This window comes from Puma concolor, chromosome D2, assembly GCF_028749965.1.
Source record: "Puma concolor isolate L17-30 chromosome D2, mPumCon1.1.hap2, whole genome shotgun sequence".
NCBI classification, from domain to species: domain Eukaryota; kingdom Metazoa; phylum Chordata; class Mammalia; order Carnivora; family Felidae; genus Puma; species Puma concolor.
Window position 1 is genome coordinate 31,955,041 of NC_141677.1, and position 17,651 is coordinate 31,972,691.

Sequence of the window (17,651 nt, forward strand, 5' to 3'; positions counted from 1 at the left end):
TTTGTTTTTTTTTTTTTTTTTTAAAGAAAAAGAAAATGAAAGGAAAAAAAAATACAGAAGATCCAGTGTCTTTCTTACAACATATTCTTTTATTGCAATATTTTCCTCAGTTTGGAAAAACCATGTCCCCATGGGGGGACACTTGTAAAATGTTATAAATAGAACAAGGCCTGTCACTAATGAGCCAAGACTCCCACCCTGCTAGTCCCCGGGTCAGACAGCACAGAATAGCCTGTGTCTCTCAGGCAGCAGGTCCTGCTTCCAGAAGGGGAGCCTGGTTGGCCGTGGCCCACAGGAAGGGAGCCCTGGGTGAAGCCTCCGGTGGGGTAGTCATCCTTTGGGAGAGAGGCACGCGTGTCACTTAGGTAGGCCTGGGTAACAAATGGAACCGACCCAGGCCACAGCCCAGACAGGGAGCCCTCAGAACCCTGGTGAGGCTGGTGTCCCAAGAAATCTGGCCAAGTACCCAGAGGCCACCATCAAGAGTGAGCCAGGCCTGAATTTATTCCAGTGAGATCACCAACCACTTCCATTATGGAGATTTAACCCACGTCTTCCAAAATAAACTCCCTCCCCCCAACTGGAAGTCTTCTCCCAGACAGAGGAGTCCTTTATGTGCCTTAACACGGTCAGTGGCAGGCATTGCCACACGGCTGGGCCTCCACGTAAATGTCACTGGGGTTGGCCAGGAAACCAGAAGCACAAAACCCCAGAGGTTCCCACAGGGTCCCCCACCCCCAGCATCAGCCGGAGTTTTGTCCCTTGCACAACTGACCGTGACGGCAGCCTAGAAGCATGTTGAGCCCCCCTCTGCTCCCTGAACGTCAGCCCAATGGCAACCCACCCAAGGGTCCCATTAGCTCGGCTGCCTTTCCTTAACATGTCCAGCGGCTGGCGGGCCAAGCTTCCGTCTTAACCTGTTAGCTTTGGAAAAACTCACTCTCTGTTAGGATAGGCTAACCGGGAGGGAAATTTATCTAACTCTTTCTTCTTAAATGTAACCTATGGTATATCATCGGGACCTAGAAATGGAAATATATAAAGTTTTGTGAAGATTAAAGATTACAGGGACTAACAGTTTAAAATTAGGCTCCTATTAACAACCTGGGTGTCGAAGAATGCACAGGCTTCCCCACCCATGATCTGATGGGAGAGGCTCGGGGTGCAGACCATCTCGACCCCAAATCCCACTCCTTAGACGGTCCCACCATGCAGGTTCCCCTGCCTGCCCTAATAAGACAGGATTTCAGCCACCAGGAGAGCCTGCTCTCTCTTGCTCTGAGAGTCCTGAATGCCAACACGTGCATTCACACACACACACACACACACACACACGAAGAGCCCGGGGTAGAGAAGGCTGGCTATGCCCTCCCCGGGACCAGGCGAACCCCTCAGCCAGCACAACTGCAAGCCGACCTCTCCAACCCCAGAAAGCATCCTCTAGGGGGTGTCTTTTCTAATGCCTCTCTCTCTCCCTCTCCGGCTCTCTCTTTCTCTCCCGGTTTTGGTTTTTCTGTAAGGTGGGTTTCTGGTCAGTCCATCACTGGCACCTTACTCTAGGAAATGAGCCTTTGCTCTTTGGCCTTTGTCAGGTGGGTACCTCTGGTCAAGCAATCCGTTCACCTGGCGGCGGCCCAGCTCCCGCTCAGGGCGGAGACTGCCGCATGGTCTTCCAGCTCAAGGAGACGAACAGGTCCCGGCTCTTGGCCAGCCGAACCATGAGCCGCCCCACGTAGAAGCCGCTGATCTGGCCCACGCCGTCATTTCTCCCCATGGCCAGGAGGAACGTCAGCGCGCCTGTGGAGCAGACACGTGCGCACACGCTCGACTCCCGCTCACCACTCGTGGGCCTGCCATCCCCAGAGCACAGTCCTCCCCGGGGCCTTCGGTCTGAGGACAGGGAAACGCCCATGACTTTTAGGAAGACGGGTGAGTCCCGACTTATTTTTGACGAGCTCCAGAGGGACGCTTCCATCGCCAGCCTTGAGAGGGTGTTCTAGGCCCACTTCGTCCGAAAGCTCGCAAAGGCTTCACCGCGTCTAACCCAGCTCTCCGCAAACCGAGAAGTACCTGGGGCTTCCTCACCTGGCTTGTAGGCCTTGAGGGGCCTCTGTTTCCTGGCGTTGACGATGTTGGCCACGGCAACGTTGGCGTGGAGGCCGGCGTGGTAGGCCATCTTGGGCTCCCTCACGTCTGCGCAGTCGCCGATGGCATAGATGTGGCTGCAGCCCTCCACCTGGAGATACTCGTTCACTCGCAGAGCGCCATCGCTGGCCAGATGACTTTCTGCCAGGAAGAGCCAACCCTGAAACCAGGCTCCCGAGCTGCCGTGTCAAGTGGCCACGAGGGCACAGTGAAGATGGCCTCTGGTGCCGGCTAGGCCGCCCTCCAGGGGCACGGCCTCAGGAGGCGAGCAGACCACCCAATTCATGTCTGCCTAAAGTCCCCATCTCAGAACTCTTCCTGCAGAGGCCAGGTAACTATTCCGGGTTGGAAGCTGGTCAGAAAGACAGAAAGTGCCACCTTATATCATGCATCTGACGCTCTAAGTTACCGTGCTTAGCACTGATTGCCTTACACCGATCAAGCTGCAACTTAACCAAGTCTTGAATTTCCTTCTGAACACGGATCAGATTCTGAAAGTAAATGTAGGGCTCTAGAAAATGCTAAACTTTTCTTTTTAAGGGGCTTAAAAGAATTATCTTTGAAAATGTAACATTAAGTGGCGCCTGGGTGGCTCAGTCATTGAGCGTCCGACTTCGGCTCGAGTCATGATCTCGCGGCTCGTGAGTCCGAGCCTTGCGTCAGGCTCTGTGCTAACGGTGCAGAGCCTGCTTCGGATCCTCTGTCTCCCTCTCTCTCTCTGTCCCTCCCGTGTGTCCGCCCCTGCCCCTCTCAAAAATAAAACATTAAAAAAAAAAAAAAAGAAAAGAAAATATAACATTAAGACCAATGGGTGTAAAATTCTGGGATCTCTGTGCATTATAAGCACTCAATCCTACCCCTACTCATGGCCGGGACTAGCTTCCTTCTTCTGTGATTGGCCAATTCTTTCCTGTAGGACCCAAACAGGAGCTCCTTGTCCAGGAAGGGTGCTACGGAGTAAATGATAGGGACCTGGGGACACAGCAATCATGGGGCCGAGGAAGAGTCACGGTCTCTGGCTCACGCACGGAGGCCGAGATTCCGCCTCTTCTCACCTTTCAGTGAGCTGGAGAGTTCAAGCCGAATTATTGCCTCTACTCCCCAAACGGTCATTCCAAGCTGAATGGCCAAATGTTTGGATCGGGGCCTGGGGAGAACGGCATACCTGTGAATAGTAAAAGGCCTGACCCAGGAATTTCCTCCCCTTCAGGTGCCAAGAAAGTGAAACAATGGATCTTTCCTTGGCTCTGAAACCTGCTCCCATCTCTCACCACAAGGGGGCGGGCTCCAATTTTGAAAGACCCGTCACTTGGGCCACCCCGGGCTAAGTCGTGGCCACAGCTAAAGAAGGCACAACAAGAGCGGATCCAGACTTGAACTTAAAGTTTGATGTCACCATTCAGAAGAGACCTGAGCGGTTGGGATGGAGGGGGAAGGGATGGCGACCTGATTCCTGGTGGAGAGGCCTGCTCGGCCTGCAGCGGCTGAAGGGTGAGGCGGCCCGGGGAGTGGGCACCAGCCCCTGCTTACCGAACGCACTGCGGTAGGCGGCGCTGTTGATCCTAATACCATTGCAGACAATCACCAGGTTAGTGGCCACCTCTGTGCCTTTGTCCGTGTGCACCTGGATGCACTCTCGATACTCGTTGAGGGGCAGCTCCTCCAGGTTGCTCACCCGTTCACCTGTCAAGGGAGATCTGTGAGCAGGAGGCCGGCAGGGGGCTGGGGCCCAAGCCAAGGGTGACCGGAGAAGCCCTGGGCCGCTGGGGCCCAACTAGGCGATTGCTCTGCTCCTGGCGTCCCCCCTGCCCCTCTGCCAGTCCACCCTGCTGCCCCAAGAAGCGCAGTGTGGACTTCCGGCCACCCCAGAGGATCCAAAGGGAGGAAAGTTCCCCGAAGCAGTGTGCAAAAGTGAAACTGAGTTTCCCAAGACGTTCTGGGAAAAGCTATTTGAGGAAGACCTCCGCCACACCTCCCAGAGAGTCAGCCACACCATCCTAACCAGGCAGGAAGGCTCTTCAGGCGCACCACTGAGGTGAAAGCAAGAAAAGTCCAGAAGCCAGCCTACTTTCCACACTGCCTCAAAGCAAAGGTGGTCACAGTGCTGCACAGCCAGTTACAAAGGGACCAGGAGCCGGGAGGGGTCTGCATAGGGCAGGAACGTCACGCCTCCCTGTGAAAAGCGCAGACGCTGAGCCCCGGAAATGGAGTGGTCACAGCGCAGGGGTTAGGGCCCGGCTCTCTGAAGGAGCTGGGTGGTGCCCTCCCCTCCTGTTCTCATCAAAGGCTACACTCCTCACCACTTTCTGAATACAAACCAAAAAAACCCCCACCATTCGCTACCACAGAGTCATCATAATTCAGGTCAGATCCTTTAGGTGATTTCTTAAATCGTTCAGCAAACCAGTACCACCTGCACTGTGTCCAAAACAATAGTCAGGACAGCGCTGCCTCCGTGGCAGGGGAATCCTGTAAGTCCCGGGGCCTCTGGCCTGTCTGAAGACACACAGAGCCTCCAGCTGGACAACAAGGTTCAACCCCAGGACACCGAGGGCCCTCCAGCTGGGGCAGGGACCAAGCCTCTGGGCACATCTCACGGGGCCAGGCAGAGGGGCAGGGCGGCGGGGGGACTTGCACACATACTCAGCAGCAGCCGCACGCCTTTCTGGAGCAGGATCTCCTTCGCTTCCTGCCGGACACAGGGCAGGAGCTCCTTGTCGGCAAGGGCCACGTGGGAGTGGATGAGAGTGACCTGGGACAAATGACCACAGAGCAGAGAAGGAGCCACTGAGTCTCCTGTTCACACGAAGAGGCTTAAAAATGCCATCAGTCTATCTCTTCTACCTCCTCGCCAACCGCCAGTTTACAAGTGAGGAAACTGAGGCCCTGGAGAAGTAATCCGCCCAATGCCGGAACCAGATCACAGCGAGCTGGGCTGGAGCCCACATCGCCTGGCCTAAGACTCTTTCAGAATGTACCAGTGCTCCATACCCCACCCCGCTCCCAGGGCCACGTGGAAAACGATTTTCAGGCAACCTCGGGCACCTATAATTATAGTCTATATATAAGCCATTGACATTCTAACTATAACTCGGGCTGGCATTGACATTAAAGTTAGTTCTAAAACTGGCACTCGCAGGCACGTCTACTTGCTGTCTGGGTGAGCACAGGGAAGTGGGGGGGCAGCCCCGAATGATGTTCAAAGTTTGGGCTTTAAAAAAATTTTTTTTAACATTTATTTAATTTTGAGAGAGACAGAGATGGAGCAGAGGGGGAGGGGCAAAGAGGGAGACACAGAATCCGAAGCAGCCTCCAGGCTCTGACCCGTCAGCACAGATCCCGGTGCGGGGCTCGAACTCACGAACCGGGAGATCATGACCTGAGCCGAAGTCAGACGCTTAACTGACTGAGCCACCCAGGCACCCCGGAAGCTTGGGCTTTAAAGTCAGACTGCCTGAGTTGAAGCCTCATCTCAGATACCCAATCTACACTTCCCAAAGAGTCCGTCAAAAAGGGATCCAGTCCCGTTCCTAGCACATTTGTAATGATGAACCAGGAAAACAGGTATGAAGCACATACTGAGTGCCAAATAAAGGGTGGCCAGTATTACCTGGATTTGTCCACCAGTTATAAACATACGGAAGCCATACTGACTGACTTAACTACCTCAGACTGGTCTTTACCCCATAAATCAAAATTAACAAACTTTTACGTCAATCGCTCATAATAATTACCAATAATTTGCCGCAGAACAGCCATGTAATTCAATTCGTCCATATTGATCTTACTTTGCAAAGCCAACCCGCCCTTCCTTAGGGAAGAAGAACAGCCACAGGGCCCATGTGGCTCTCGAAAGCTGGTCCGGCATCAGCTGCAAGCAAGCCCTTACATCGAGGTCCCATAATTACCCACCACCACTCAGCCCTCGGCCGAGCCTCTACATCCCGCCAGGGTGTCCTGTTTCTCTCCAGGGGACCAGGCAGCTTCTCCACGCCTCCATCAGTAAAAGGGAACAAGGCCACCGTCCCCGCTGGGGACGCTCCTTCCCCAGCGCGGCCAGTGAGGCTCCTTTCTCGGAGCCACCCAGGGCCAGGCCCGCGGTCTCCTGAAGACCAAACAGCCGCTGCCTGCCTCACCCGGAACACCCACCGCAGGGGTCTTTGCGGGCCGGCAAAAAGAGGGAACCAAGGTCTACGATTGTATCTCAAGAGGCTGGAACACGGCAGGGGACACGGGAGTTCACCTCACGCCTCCTGGCTGGACCGGAGGGCGAGACCCCTCACCGGCCCTGGTTCTCCAAGAGAGGAACTCAAGGGGACGCCCCACGGCAGAGAGCAGGGCGCGGAAACACGCATTCGCGCTCCAAGTTCACAGAGCACCGCCACCCAGGCCGATGTGCAGAGAAGCTGGGCCCGGAGTGCAAAGACAAGGCCGCACGCCCACCTCTTTCTCGGGGAATTCGGTTTTAATCTCTGCCGCCATCTCCACTCCGGCAGAGCCGCCTCCCACCACCACCACGGACCGTGAGCGCCGGACCTGCAGCGGAAGGAAGTGTAACACGCGCCCTCAGACCCAGTCCACCCCGTGGCTCGGCCAGGGCGTGGGCCCCTGGGCCCCGAGAGGAGAACAGAAGCCTTTCGGAGTCTGGGATTCAAATGTGCTTCCACGGGGCCGGCCATCTCCCTGCGTCTGCTCCCTCGATTCTTGCATCAGCCCCACGGGGCAGGTGACCGCGGCCCAGGTCTGCCTGAGTTCACAGCCGGGATCCCGACCGACACTCATGTCTGTCTCTGACGACACGAGAGAGGTTCCCCAGGCTCCTCAGCGGCTGGGCAGAGAGGGCAGGGCCTGGCCGCAGTCACGCGGTAGCAGCCGCCTCGGGATCCTTCTCTGGGTCTCCACTCCTCACCCCAGTGGTGCCGGACCCCGCCCGCCCACCTCTCAGTGAAAGCTGCCTGCGATCATGGATCCGAGCCCGCTCTGTGAAACACAAAGCCTTGTGCAAACGGGACCCCAACAGAGACAAGTCGGGGACCCACACCAGTCACTGCATGAGGTCTGGGGTGCTCATGTCCAGACTTCGATGACAGGAACAAAGGCCTCCCCCCAGGGAGTCTCTCCCTAGTAATGCCCCACCTTCATGGCTGCGCCCGGGGCTCACCATAGTGGTCCCACCCTCCCAGGGGTCCACCTGGCCCTCGAGAGACCGCCCTGGCCAACGGGCGGCTCACCTGCTTCACCATGTCCTCGTAGGCCTGGATAGCAACCTCCCGGCTGGCCACCCGGTTAAACTTGCCCGGAAAGAGCGCGGTGCTGCCAGTGGCCAGGATAAGATGTGAGAAGTGCAGGGCCTGTAGGGAGCAAGGGAAAGGAAGTGAGGGCAGCCTCGGGCTACTACTGAATGCCATCAGGCCGCTGGGCAAGAGGCACAAGGTCGGGGAGGCCCCTCTGGGCACACTGAGGCCGCCCTCCTCTGAAAGGAGCAAAAGCACGACACTGCCCAGCCACGGGGTAGCACCAGAACCCCGGGATATACCTAAGGACGCGGCCTGTACCTCCTGCCAGAGCCTCCTCCCCCCACGGAAGCAGGAGGGATGCACCCCCACGCAGTGGGCAGGTGAGCAGGGACAGGAAACTACTCGTGGAGATAAGCAGGACTCAAACTTCCCATGTGGAGTCAGTTTAGAATTTCCTAGGGATTTTACAAGCCAAAAAAAAGGGGGGAGGGAGGGAGGGAATGAGGGAAATTGTTTGGAGCCTAAATACATAAAGCTGACAAAACCAGAGCTGCTCTGGGGGAAGGGAGAACGGAGGGGCCGTGTCCCACTCAGCCCCTTCCCCGTGGCCCAAACCACAGGACAAGGAGACTCGGTCATCTTTCCAACCAAGAGATTCCCCAGCCCGAAAATTAATTCAAGAAAGCCCGAGTCACGCTAAATCACTGAGGACAGAGATGGAGTCCCCTCTCTCCAGTCCCCCCTGAGCTTTGAATAGAGCAGAGGGCCAGACTGGAGGTGACCCTTAATACGACACACGGCAGCTCACTGAGGGACCTCTGGTCACTGCAGGTACCAGGCCCTGGGCTCCACCCGGGGCTGGGGGTTGCAGACACGAGCGAAGACCTCTGCCCCAGTCACCTCCCAATCCAGGGGATGTGGGATCACGTGTGCACCTACATGACCGAGTCTACACAGCCTGGAGCGCCCCCACAGGCTGGCCGGGCCCGGGCCTGGTCTGGGACCCCAGCTTTCAGAGCGTAGACCCTGGGGTGAAACAGCCTGGGTTCAAGCCCTGGCTGAGTCTCTTACAAGGGGTGGGATCTTGGGCAAGCCGCTTAACCAACCTTCCTGTAAAGTGAGGCTATACCACCTCCTTCACAGTCATGGTGGGCACGAAGTGCGACTCAGGAAGGCTGAAGACGGTGCCTGGCGTACAGGAAAGGCTGAGGAGAAGTGCCACCACACTCTTGTGGCTGCTGTGGTCGGGTCGTTGCTTATGAGGCATCTGCTGTCCACCCGGCACCGCGTAGGGGCCACAGATGACTCTCTCAGCCCTTGACACCGGCCGCGTTCTTCCCCACCAGCAGCCGCAGCTGCAGCCCCTGGGGTCGGGGGGGGGGGGGCCTCCCGAAGCCAGCTGAGGGTCGGGTCAGCCCCCAGGATGCTCACCTCGCCATCCTCGAGCAGCACCGTCTGATTCTGCAGGTCCACCTCCACTACCAGCCCCTGCCGGAAGTTTTCCTTAAAGGTCTCCGAGTAGGAAATGAATGTCTTTTTGGCAAACCCTGGGGAATGGACACAGAGGAGGTCACAGAGGAAAAGTGAGCTGCCCATCGGAGGCCACAAAAACTCAGAACCTTTCCTGAGGGGTATCCTTGGCCAAACAGCCGAGTCAGTGGTATTCCCGGGATACCACCACCCCCTAAAAGCACCAGCCTGGGCCTCACCAGGTCCTCAGGGAAGTTTCCAGCTCTTACTTCTGCAGCCTTGCTACGGCCGCTGCTTAAGGCCAGTGACCTTCTTAAGAATCTCTGGAATTTGTCTAAAGGCAGAATTCAGGGCTTGCCCTAAGCGGAGAAAACCCCTCCAGACCCAGAGTGGTTAACAAGACCCTTCGCACAAAGAAAGCCCCAGAAAAGAGGCTGTTACCGCTTTCCACGGAGGCCCGGAGGGCTGCCACGTTGTGGTGGAAGGAGTCCTTCATGTCCACCAGCACGAAGGGGATGTTCAGAGCCTGCAGCTGGCTGGCGGCGGCGATCCCACCGAAGCCCCCACCCACGACCACCACGTTCACAGCTCCCACGTCCACGGAGACCTGGGACCCCATCTCAGACCGGGTGCTCCTGGGACAGGAGGAGACACCACATTAGGGTCAGGGGCCTCAAGAGCTGGGAGGGCAGGGGTGGTCCACAGCAAGAAAGGCCTCAAATGCCAAGATTTGATCTTTTTATTTCCTTTTTTTTTTTTTTTATAAACTCTACACCTGACATGGGGCTCAAACTCACGACCCCAAGATCAAGAGTCGCGTACTCTACCAAATGAGCCAGCCAGGCACCCTGTGACTTTATCTTTCTAAAGTATACAACTATCTATTAATGAAATTGCAATGTTGTGGCATTTGAATTAAATTCCAGAGGAACAAGGTGTATCCTAATTCCATCCCATTCCCCAACCACCCAGCTCCCTCCTCCAAGGCATCTGCTATTACCGAGTTTATCTGAATTCTTCCAGAGATATTCTGTGCACCTTCAATATTACTTTTTGCCCACATTAACTAAATTGTTGTGCACTTTTTTCACTCAGTATAGTTGTCCACTCAGCAACATGCATTAACTGAGTTGCTGGGGTGAAACAGCCTGGGTTCAAGTCCTGGCTGAGCGCGCTCTGTGCTGTGGACGCAGTAATCACAGACAGACAGACAGACGGACACCATCCCTGCCCTTGTAAAGGCAGGACTTGCAGACTCAGAGGGTGAGGTGGATGATGTCGATGAGCGACGCTAGGCAGGCACACAGCAACGAGAAGCGGTCGGCACGCCCGTGGGGAACTGGCACGCACAGACCACATTAAAAGAACTAAGCAAAATTCTTTAAGCACTGCACCAAGCGGACAACGATTCTGCCCGGCTCACGGGTCTCCGCCTTGAACCCCAGGTCTAAGGAGATCAATTAGCAGGTTATGACAATCAAGGTGCAAACAGGGTGTGGTATGATTGGGGTCATGAAGAGGGGCCTGCGGTAGGCAAGTCACCCCCGCCCCCCAGCATTCCTGGGACAGCAGAGGCGCTCCAAGATGGCTGAGCAACATCCCCCCAGGGGGGGCAGGAAGAACACCTGCTGGTAGGTGAGGGAGGGAGGGTGAGGGAGAAGCACTCATCATGCAGACTCCGGTCAGAGGGAGTGGGGTGCGAGGTCCTGCTCCCTGCCTGGGACAGGTCCTCTGTGAGAGCATCGGCAGAGGGCGGAAGCCAGATCTGCAGGCCGAGTGTGCCCCTGACGCCCACGCGTGGACTGGGGCAGCCTGACCAGCTCCTGGCAGACTGAGAACCAACTATGGTTGAATCCCTGAGGAGCCGAGATTCGGGACACACTGCTTGGCACAGAACTGAAGCGGATGCTAGAGGACTTCCGAGGCAGGGGTCACTAGGCACCGAACCACTGAGCACAAAGGAAAAAGAAGAAGAGAGCAGTTTACCTGAGCTCTCCTAGCCAGTCTGGGAGGCTGTCCCTGAGGCTCACCCTCCCAAGGGCCTGGGTCACCTGGTGCCTCCATGGAGAGCCGAGGGGCTGGCCTGGGGCTGTGGCGAGGGGCCTGGTCTCCAGAGCAGCTTAGCCCCAGAGAGGGGCGCTCCTGGTCCAGGCCTCTGGGCTCGCTCGGGTGGGAGCTTTGTGGGGAGCAGTCCTGACTGCAGCTGAGATTCTGAGAGCATCCTGCCGGGAGATGCTGGCTCAGGGGCGACAGGCAAGCAAAGCTCCTGGCCTGAGCCAGGCTCCAAGGAGAGGCAGAAATAAGCCAGGCTGCCGAAGAGAAACGCTAAGGAAAGAAACAAAAGCTTACACAAAAGCTGCACGCAGAAAGCAGCAGGAGAGGCCAACAGCTGCTGTGGGCTTCAGGGAAGGGGTGTTTTGGGGAAGCGGGGGGAGGGGAGGCAGAGAAGTAAGAAACTGGAACTCAGGGCAACTTTGAAGGACAGACAGCAAGCTGTCAAAAGGCTCGATGGGGAAGCACGTTCCGGGCCATCCGGGACCCTCTCAGCACTACAGGCACTGGAAGGCCAATACGCGTTCCTGCACCATTTGTGTGGCCTGGGGCACAACCCCTCCCCTCTCTGGGCCTGTAATGGGAGGGGACACCCTGAAATGTCCTTGCACATGTAAGTTTCCAAGACATGGATCTTCCTCTACTTACGAAGGCAGTTTAAGGTTGGATGGACCTCCAGGCACCGTTCTCATTGGCATTCAAATCCCCGCTGCCTCATTTCTCCCCTGGGGGAGACAGGACCCAGCTCCGGCAGAGCCGGTAGCTTTGGCACAGGAAATCATTAGAGATTTAACTTTATTTCTCATTGGCTGAATGGTTCCCAGTGCATCAAGGATTATACATCCCACCCATTTTACAGATGAAGAAACTGAGTCCTCAGCAGGGCTGTGACCAAGACAAGTCCCCAGCATGCAGCGCCACCTTCACTGTTCCAGGCCCTCAGAAAGGTTGTCCAGAGTTGGCCCCTGTGTGTTCATCAGGCTGAATCTGCCAACTGGGCCAGAAGGAGAATGTCTCCCAAGGCCAGCACCCAAGAGGGCCCAGGAACCCAGCCAGAGGCCAGGAGAGGATACCAGAAGCTGAGCAGGGCCTGTGAATGTGGCAGACAGTGAGGCAAGCTATGGAAGAGGTACATTTCACCTGCCCCCTTCAACCCAGCCCCCTCTGTGCCAGCCTACTCTTGGGGCCAGCAGTCAGCAAGGAGGTCGGACAAAAACCAGAGAACTCTGCCTCCAAGTAGGGCACAGGCCCTAGAGAGGATACACAGCTTGTTGGGAAGGGTTGGGTCACATTGGACCACGCAGGGCAGCTCAAGGAGGAGCCTTGAAAAACAGCCGGGGCCAGGGGCCTTCACCACCAAAGAAAAGCTTAGGCCAGAATCTCCTTCCCAGGGCAGAAAGTCCAGCAACCCCAGCATAAGCCTGACGGACAGTGGGCTGGCCAAGGAGTTGAATCTCTGCTCTCTCAGACCCCCCAGATCATCAACTGGCTTCCCCAAAGGAAGCCTAACCTTGGCCTTGCCCAACTAGGTACACCCCTCAATAAAAGCAAATTGCTTCTCCAGAGCTCCCAGTAGAAGGTTTGGGGCCCGAGGGCAGAGCCAGGCCTAGGAGGGGCTGCCAAAGCTGGGCCTGGGAAGAGGAAGCTCTTTTACAATCCAAACCGCCTGAGGCCTCTCCTGGAATCTGTTCCCCTCCCCTAGCCTCTGACACTCCCACTTGGGGACTGGAGGCTGGCAGCTCCCCAGCCCATTCCACCTTTCCTCCCCAGCAGCCTCCCCTCCCCAACATTCTCGGACACGCCAACCCTCCCTTGGCTATTCTAGTGCCAATTCTCCCATAGCCCCAAGGACAGCTAGACCCTGCTAGGCACAACTTAATTTGCAGCGTGCCGAAACCAGGGGCTTAGGTCATAGACCTGCCTTCCCAGCTACATAGCCTAAAGGTGGTCAAAAAGTGTAGGCTGGGGGCGCCTGGGTGGCGCAGTCGGTTAAGCGTCCGACTTCAGCCAGGTCACGATCTCGCGGTCCGGGAGTTCGAGCCCCGCGTCAGGCTCTGGGATGATGGCTCAGAGTCTGGAGCCTGTTTCCGATTCTGTGTCTCCCTCTCTCTCTGCCCCTCCCCCGTTCATGCTCTGTCTCTCTCTGTCCCCCCAAAAATAAATAAACGTTGAAAAAAAAATTAAAAAAAAAAAAGTGTAGGCTGAATTATATGTGCTAACATAGCAGGATGGTTGCGCAAATGGCCTCAATAAATGGGAGATGCCATCAATCAATGGAAACCTCCATAAATGGCAGACGACACTATTATACACCCATACGATGGAATATTCTGGAGCCATTTGTTTTTAGAGTGATGATTTTTCACATGAAAATTCTGTCCATGGCTAGTCCCCACCCATAGAATGTACAGAACCAAGAGTTAACCCTATGGCCTCTGGGTGATTATGTCAATGCAGGTTTATCAACTCTAAGAAATGTATCGCTCTGGAAAAGTGGTGTTGCCAATGGGAGAAGCTATATTTGTGTAGGAGCAGGGGGCACGGGGGAAATCTCTGCACCCTCCCCTCTACTTTGCTGTGCCCCTAACACTACTCTAAAAACATAAAGTCTTAGGGGCACCTGGGTGGCTCAGTCGGTTGAGCGCTCAACTCTTGGTTTCGGCTCAGGTCATGGACTCGGCGGTTCATGAGTTCAAGCCCCGCATCGGGCTCTTCACTGACGGTGCTGAGCCTGCTTGGGATTTTCTCTCTCCCTCTCTCTCTGCTCTTCCCCCGCTCGCTCCCTCCCTCTCTCTCTCTCTCAAAATAAATACGTAAACTTAAAAAAAAAATTTTTTTTAATAATAAATAAAAAAATAAAAACATAAAGTCTTAGGGGGGTAAAAAAGGCTATCCGTAAAAAGTTAGGTAATAGAACAGCATGCGAAGCCTAATCCCACGGTGTGTGCAAATCAGACACAGACACACAGACACGTGATGATCACATCAGCCAGAACTCTTTGTGCTATCATCCATATCTCTGCGTTGAACAGGTGTGGGGTGTTATCCCCACTTGGGAAACAAGTTCAATAATTTGTCCAAGTTCAATCCTCAACCCTCTGACCAGAACTGCACTCTGAGCCAGAATGCTAACAGTGGTCACCAGGTGATGTTTTTACTCTCTTCTTCGAACTTTGTGTGTGTGTGTGTTGTAAATGTTTTTTTAATGTTTGTTTATTTTTGAGAGGCAAGGGAGGGGGAGAGAGAGAGGGAGACAGAGGATCTGAGGCAGGCTCCTTGCTGTCAGAGCAGAGCCCACTGTGGGGCTCAGACTCACAAACCGTTGCGACCCAAGCCGAAGTCAACCAACTGAGCCACCCAGGTGCCCCATGTGTTTGTGGAATATTTTTAACTGGGTATGTATGTCATTTTTACAGAAATAATAAGAGTTTAAGAGCTGGGCAGGCCTCCTACCATTTATTTTTTTAAGTTGAGATATTCATATATTATAAAATTTTAAAGTATACAATTCAACGGTTTCTAGTACATTCATAAAGTTGTGCAACCATCCCTATGACCTAATCCCAGAACATCTGCATCACCCCAAAATAACCTCTTACCCATTAGCACTCACTCTCCATCCCCCCCTCCCTCCAGACGCTGGCAACCACTAATCTTTCCGTCTCTATAGACTGCCTATTCCATACCTTTTGTGACTGGCTTCTTTCCCTTTGCATAGTGTTTTCAAGAGTCGTCCAAACTGTAGCACGCATCGCCATTTCGATCCTTCTCCTTTTTTTATTTTTCATGTTTATTTATTTTGAGAGAGAGAGAGCGAGCGAGCACAAGCAGGGGAGGAGCAGAGAGAGAGGGGGAGAGAGAGAATCCTAAGCAGGCTCTACGCTGTCAGGGCACAGCCTGACACAGGGCTCCATGCCATGAACCGCGAGATCATGACCTGAGCCGAAATCAAGAGTCGAACGCTTAACTGACTGAGCCCCCCAGGTGCCCCTTCATTCCTTCTTACGGTTAACATTCCATCGTACGAAGATACCACATTTTGTTTCACCATTTGTCACTTGATGGACATTTGGGTTGGTTCCACCTGGTGGCTGTTACGAACAACGCTGCTATGAACATTTGTGTAAAAGTTTTTGTGTGGACACTTGTTTTTAATTCTCTCAAGTACATATCCCTAGGAGTGGGATTGCTAGGTGTCTGGCAATTCTAGATTCAACTGTTTGGAGAACTGCCAATCCCACCGTCTGATTCTGAACCGAACATCAAGCCAAGGGAGAGACCCCAGAGACTCTTAACGAAATCTGTCAAGACTCAGGAATGTCAGCATAAGAGAACGTCCAGGGGCTCCTGGGTGACTCAGTAGGTTGAGCGTCCTTGAATGTCTGACTCTTGGTTTCAGGTCAGGTCAAGATCTCAGGGTTCATGAGTTCAAGCCCCATGTCAGGCTCCGCTCTGATGGCCCGTGCCTGCTTGGGATTCTCTCCCCCCGCCCCTCTCCTGCTTGCACATGAGCACACGCACACACTCTCTCAAAATAAAAATAAAAGAACATCCACGAAAACAACTCCTACATGTCCAGCAACTCCTATATTTTACCTTTGCCCCCCCCATACACACACACACACACACACACACACACACACACACACACACACAATCTGGTTTACACTTGTATTTTCTCAGTCAATCCTACTTTCTCTGCCAAGGACACCAGCCTGACCACAGGATGATTTTTCTCTAATAACACAAACAAGGGGCTGTTAGGAATCTACTGAAAAGCAAGGAAGTCACATTTATGCCAAAGCTGTTAAGAGGTCATGCTTCAGAAATACAGCAGGAGCCATGTGGGCTCTGATCAGAGCAAGGACATTGCCCAGCATTGCTTCACAGAGATTACAAATAAAACAGGCCATTTTTTGAGTCATCATAATCCTATCAAGGGTGGATCTCCACAGCCATGTTTCCATAATGGCAGTTCGGATAAGGGGGCCACTAGAGTGTGACTCACCCTGAACCTCCTCCCTACCTGCAGGAGGGAGAGGGGCAGGCAGCCTCCCTCACCAGACAGCCTGAGAGCTGGCCTTCCATGACTGGCCCCTGAGGGGACACACAAGGAACATAACCCAAAAAAGACCAGTTCCTGAAGGAACAGAAAGTCTGAAGAGGGGCTGTCTTTTCATGGCCCAGCACGGGGCAGCTCTGGGCAGACATGTTCCTTCAGGTGTTCCATACACTCAAAGAGAAAATCAAGGCCATGGAACTTGTATACCCTCCTGGGAGCAAGTCACTTTGTGGTTCCCTAAACACCCCCACCAACAGTCTGCTCACTGCCTGTGTCTGGACCCTGGCTTCTTCATTTCACTGCCAAAGACCCAGCTGGCCCTGGAGGACACAGGCTCAGCCCAGGTCCACCCCCTCACTGCTAAGGAGTCCTGAACAAGGCCAGGCCCAAGTGGGCCTGGGTCTCCTCCCCTAAGGCAGAAGCCCTCCAGACTCCGGGTTTCACCCAGCGCTCCTCCCAGGGCTCCTCTCTAGGCGCAAGGGTGAGGGCAGGGGGGCCTGAGAGTTTGGACACTAGTGTGGTCATGCGCATTATACACACCAGCCTGGGCAGGCCCCCCTTATATTTTACACATTTACATATTGTACATGCTGGCCTTTGAACACAAGGTAGGGAGCTGGCTGGGACACCCGAAAACCCCTTCCCAAACTGTCTGACCCTCTGCCCGGTGCCGGTGCTCCTGCGGGATCATCAGCTCCCAAGGGCCTCTCCCCTCCCCACCCCGACTGTACATCCAAGGGTCAGAAGGACTCTTGCTGGAGGGGAAAGGCCGGTGAGTTTAGTGGGTGGTGTTGGAAGGAAAACGTCCGACATCACCCACTAAAAGCAGCTCCGGGTGGACTTCAGGCTTCCCGGCCTTCCCAGCTCCACCGGAGTTAGTTCGGGACCACTGGCCTTTGTCCCCGCGGGAACTGGGACTTCATGGGGGGGAGAAGCAGACCTCCTAGGGCACCCCGGAGACTGTGGGCGCTCGGGTAGCCCGAGGGATTTCCTTCCTACAGACGGAGGTTTTCCTCCTGCCCTGTGACACTAGCTTCCACCCAGAGGTGACCCGCGAGCACTCCCAGGGTGGGGGCGTGGAGAGGGCAGCCCGTCTTACCTGGGAAGACCTCAGAAGTTTCGAGGGGCGGACGGGGAGGAGGCGAGTTTGCCCTACCCTTGCCGCCGGGCCTAAGCCTCCCAGTTTTCGTCTGCTGAGGGAACTGGGGTGGGGCAGGCCGGGGCCCGGTACCTAGAGCAACGGCCCTCCCCCGCCAGGGCCACAACGCCCGCACACCGGAGCTCGGACGCAACCCGCCAGGTCTTTCAGGCCCGGCGAGGCCCCTCCGGGCGCCTGTAGGGCGGGCGCGCGGGGGGGCGGGGCCCCGAGAGCCCGCCCCTTGCACCACTCGGCCAGTCCGCTCTGGGATTGCCGCGCGCCCCAGGCCCCTCCCGGCGGGCGTGGGCGTGGCTCGGTACGTGCCCGCCCCCGGAGGGAGCCTGGGGAGCTGCGGCCGCGGCACCGATACCAGCAACCCCTGGCGACGCCGAGCGTGCCCGGGCCCACGCGAGCGCTCGACGCCCGGAACGCCTTCCCCACGCCTCTGACTTCGGCCGCCTGTCTGCCAGGCCCCTCGGAAGCTCCGAGAGCTCAGCGCGACTCCACAGCGGGCGGATCACCAGCCTCCGGCTGCTCGCCTGTAAAT

The 17,651-nt window shown here is 55.5% G+C and overlaps 1 protein-coding gene across 5 annotated transcripts; it reads right to left on the bottom strand.

Annotated features, from left to right (window-relative positions):
* Positions 1-197: 197 nt before the first annotated feature.
* Positions 198-17,334, bottom strand: AIFM2 (AIF family member 2, ferroptosis suppressor). 5 transcript variants are annotated; one of them, XM_086679887.1, is made up of 12 exons: positions 17,066-17,334; positions 14,591-14,675; positions 9,294-9,487; positions 8,814-8,929; positions 7,377-7,496; positions 6,589-6,681; positions 4,789-4,897; positions 3,676-3,828; positions 3,003-3,095; positions 2,086-2,286; positions 1,624-1,797; positions 198-335 (listed from the first exon to the last, which is right to left on the bottom strand). In XM_086679887.1, exons 3-11 carry the CDS (start codon positions 9,469-9,471, stop codon positions 1,646-1,648), a joined length of 1,215 nt encoding a protein of 404 aa, XP_086536013.1. In that variant the 5' UTR covers positions 9,472-9,487; positions 14,591-14,675; positions 17,066-17,334; the 3' UTR covers positions 198-335; positions 1,624-1,645. The 5 variants fall into 5 exon arrangements, with proteins under 5 accessions (XP_086536013.1, XP_086536012.1, XP_086536016.1 ...); XM_086679886.1 differs by having other exon boundaries at positions 1,601-1,797; positions 17,066-17,332; XM_086679890.1 differs by lacking the exon at positions 3,003-3,095 and having other exon boundaries at positions 1,601-1,797; positions 17,066-17,329.
* Positions 17,335-17,651: the final 317 nt, after the last annotated feature.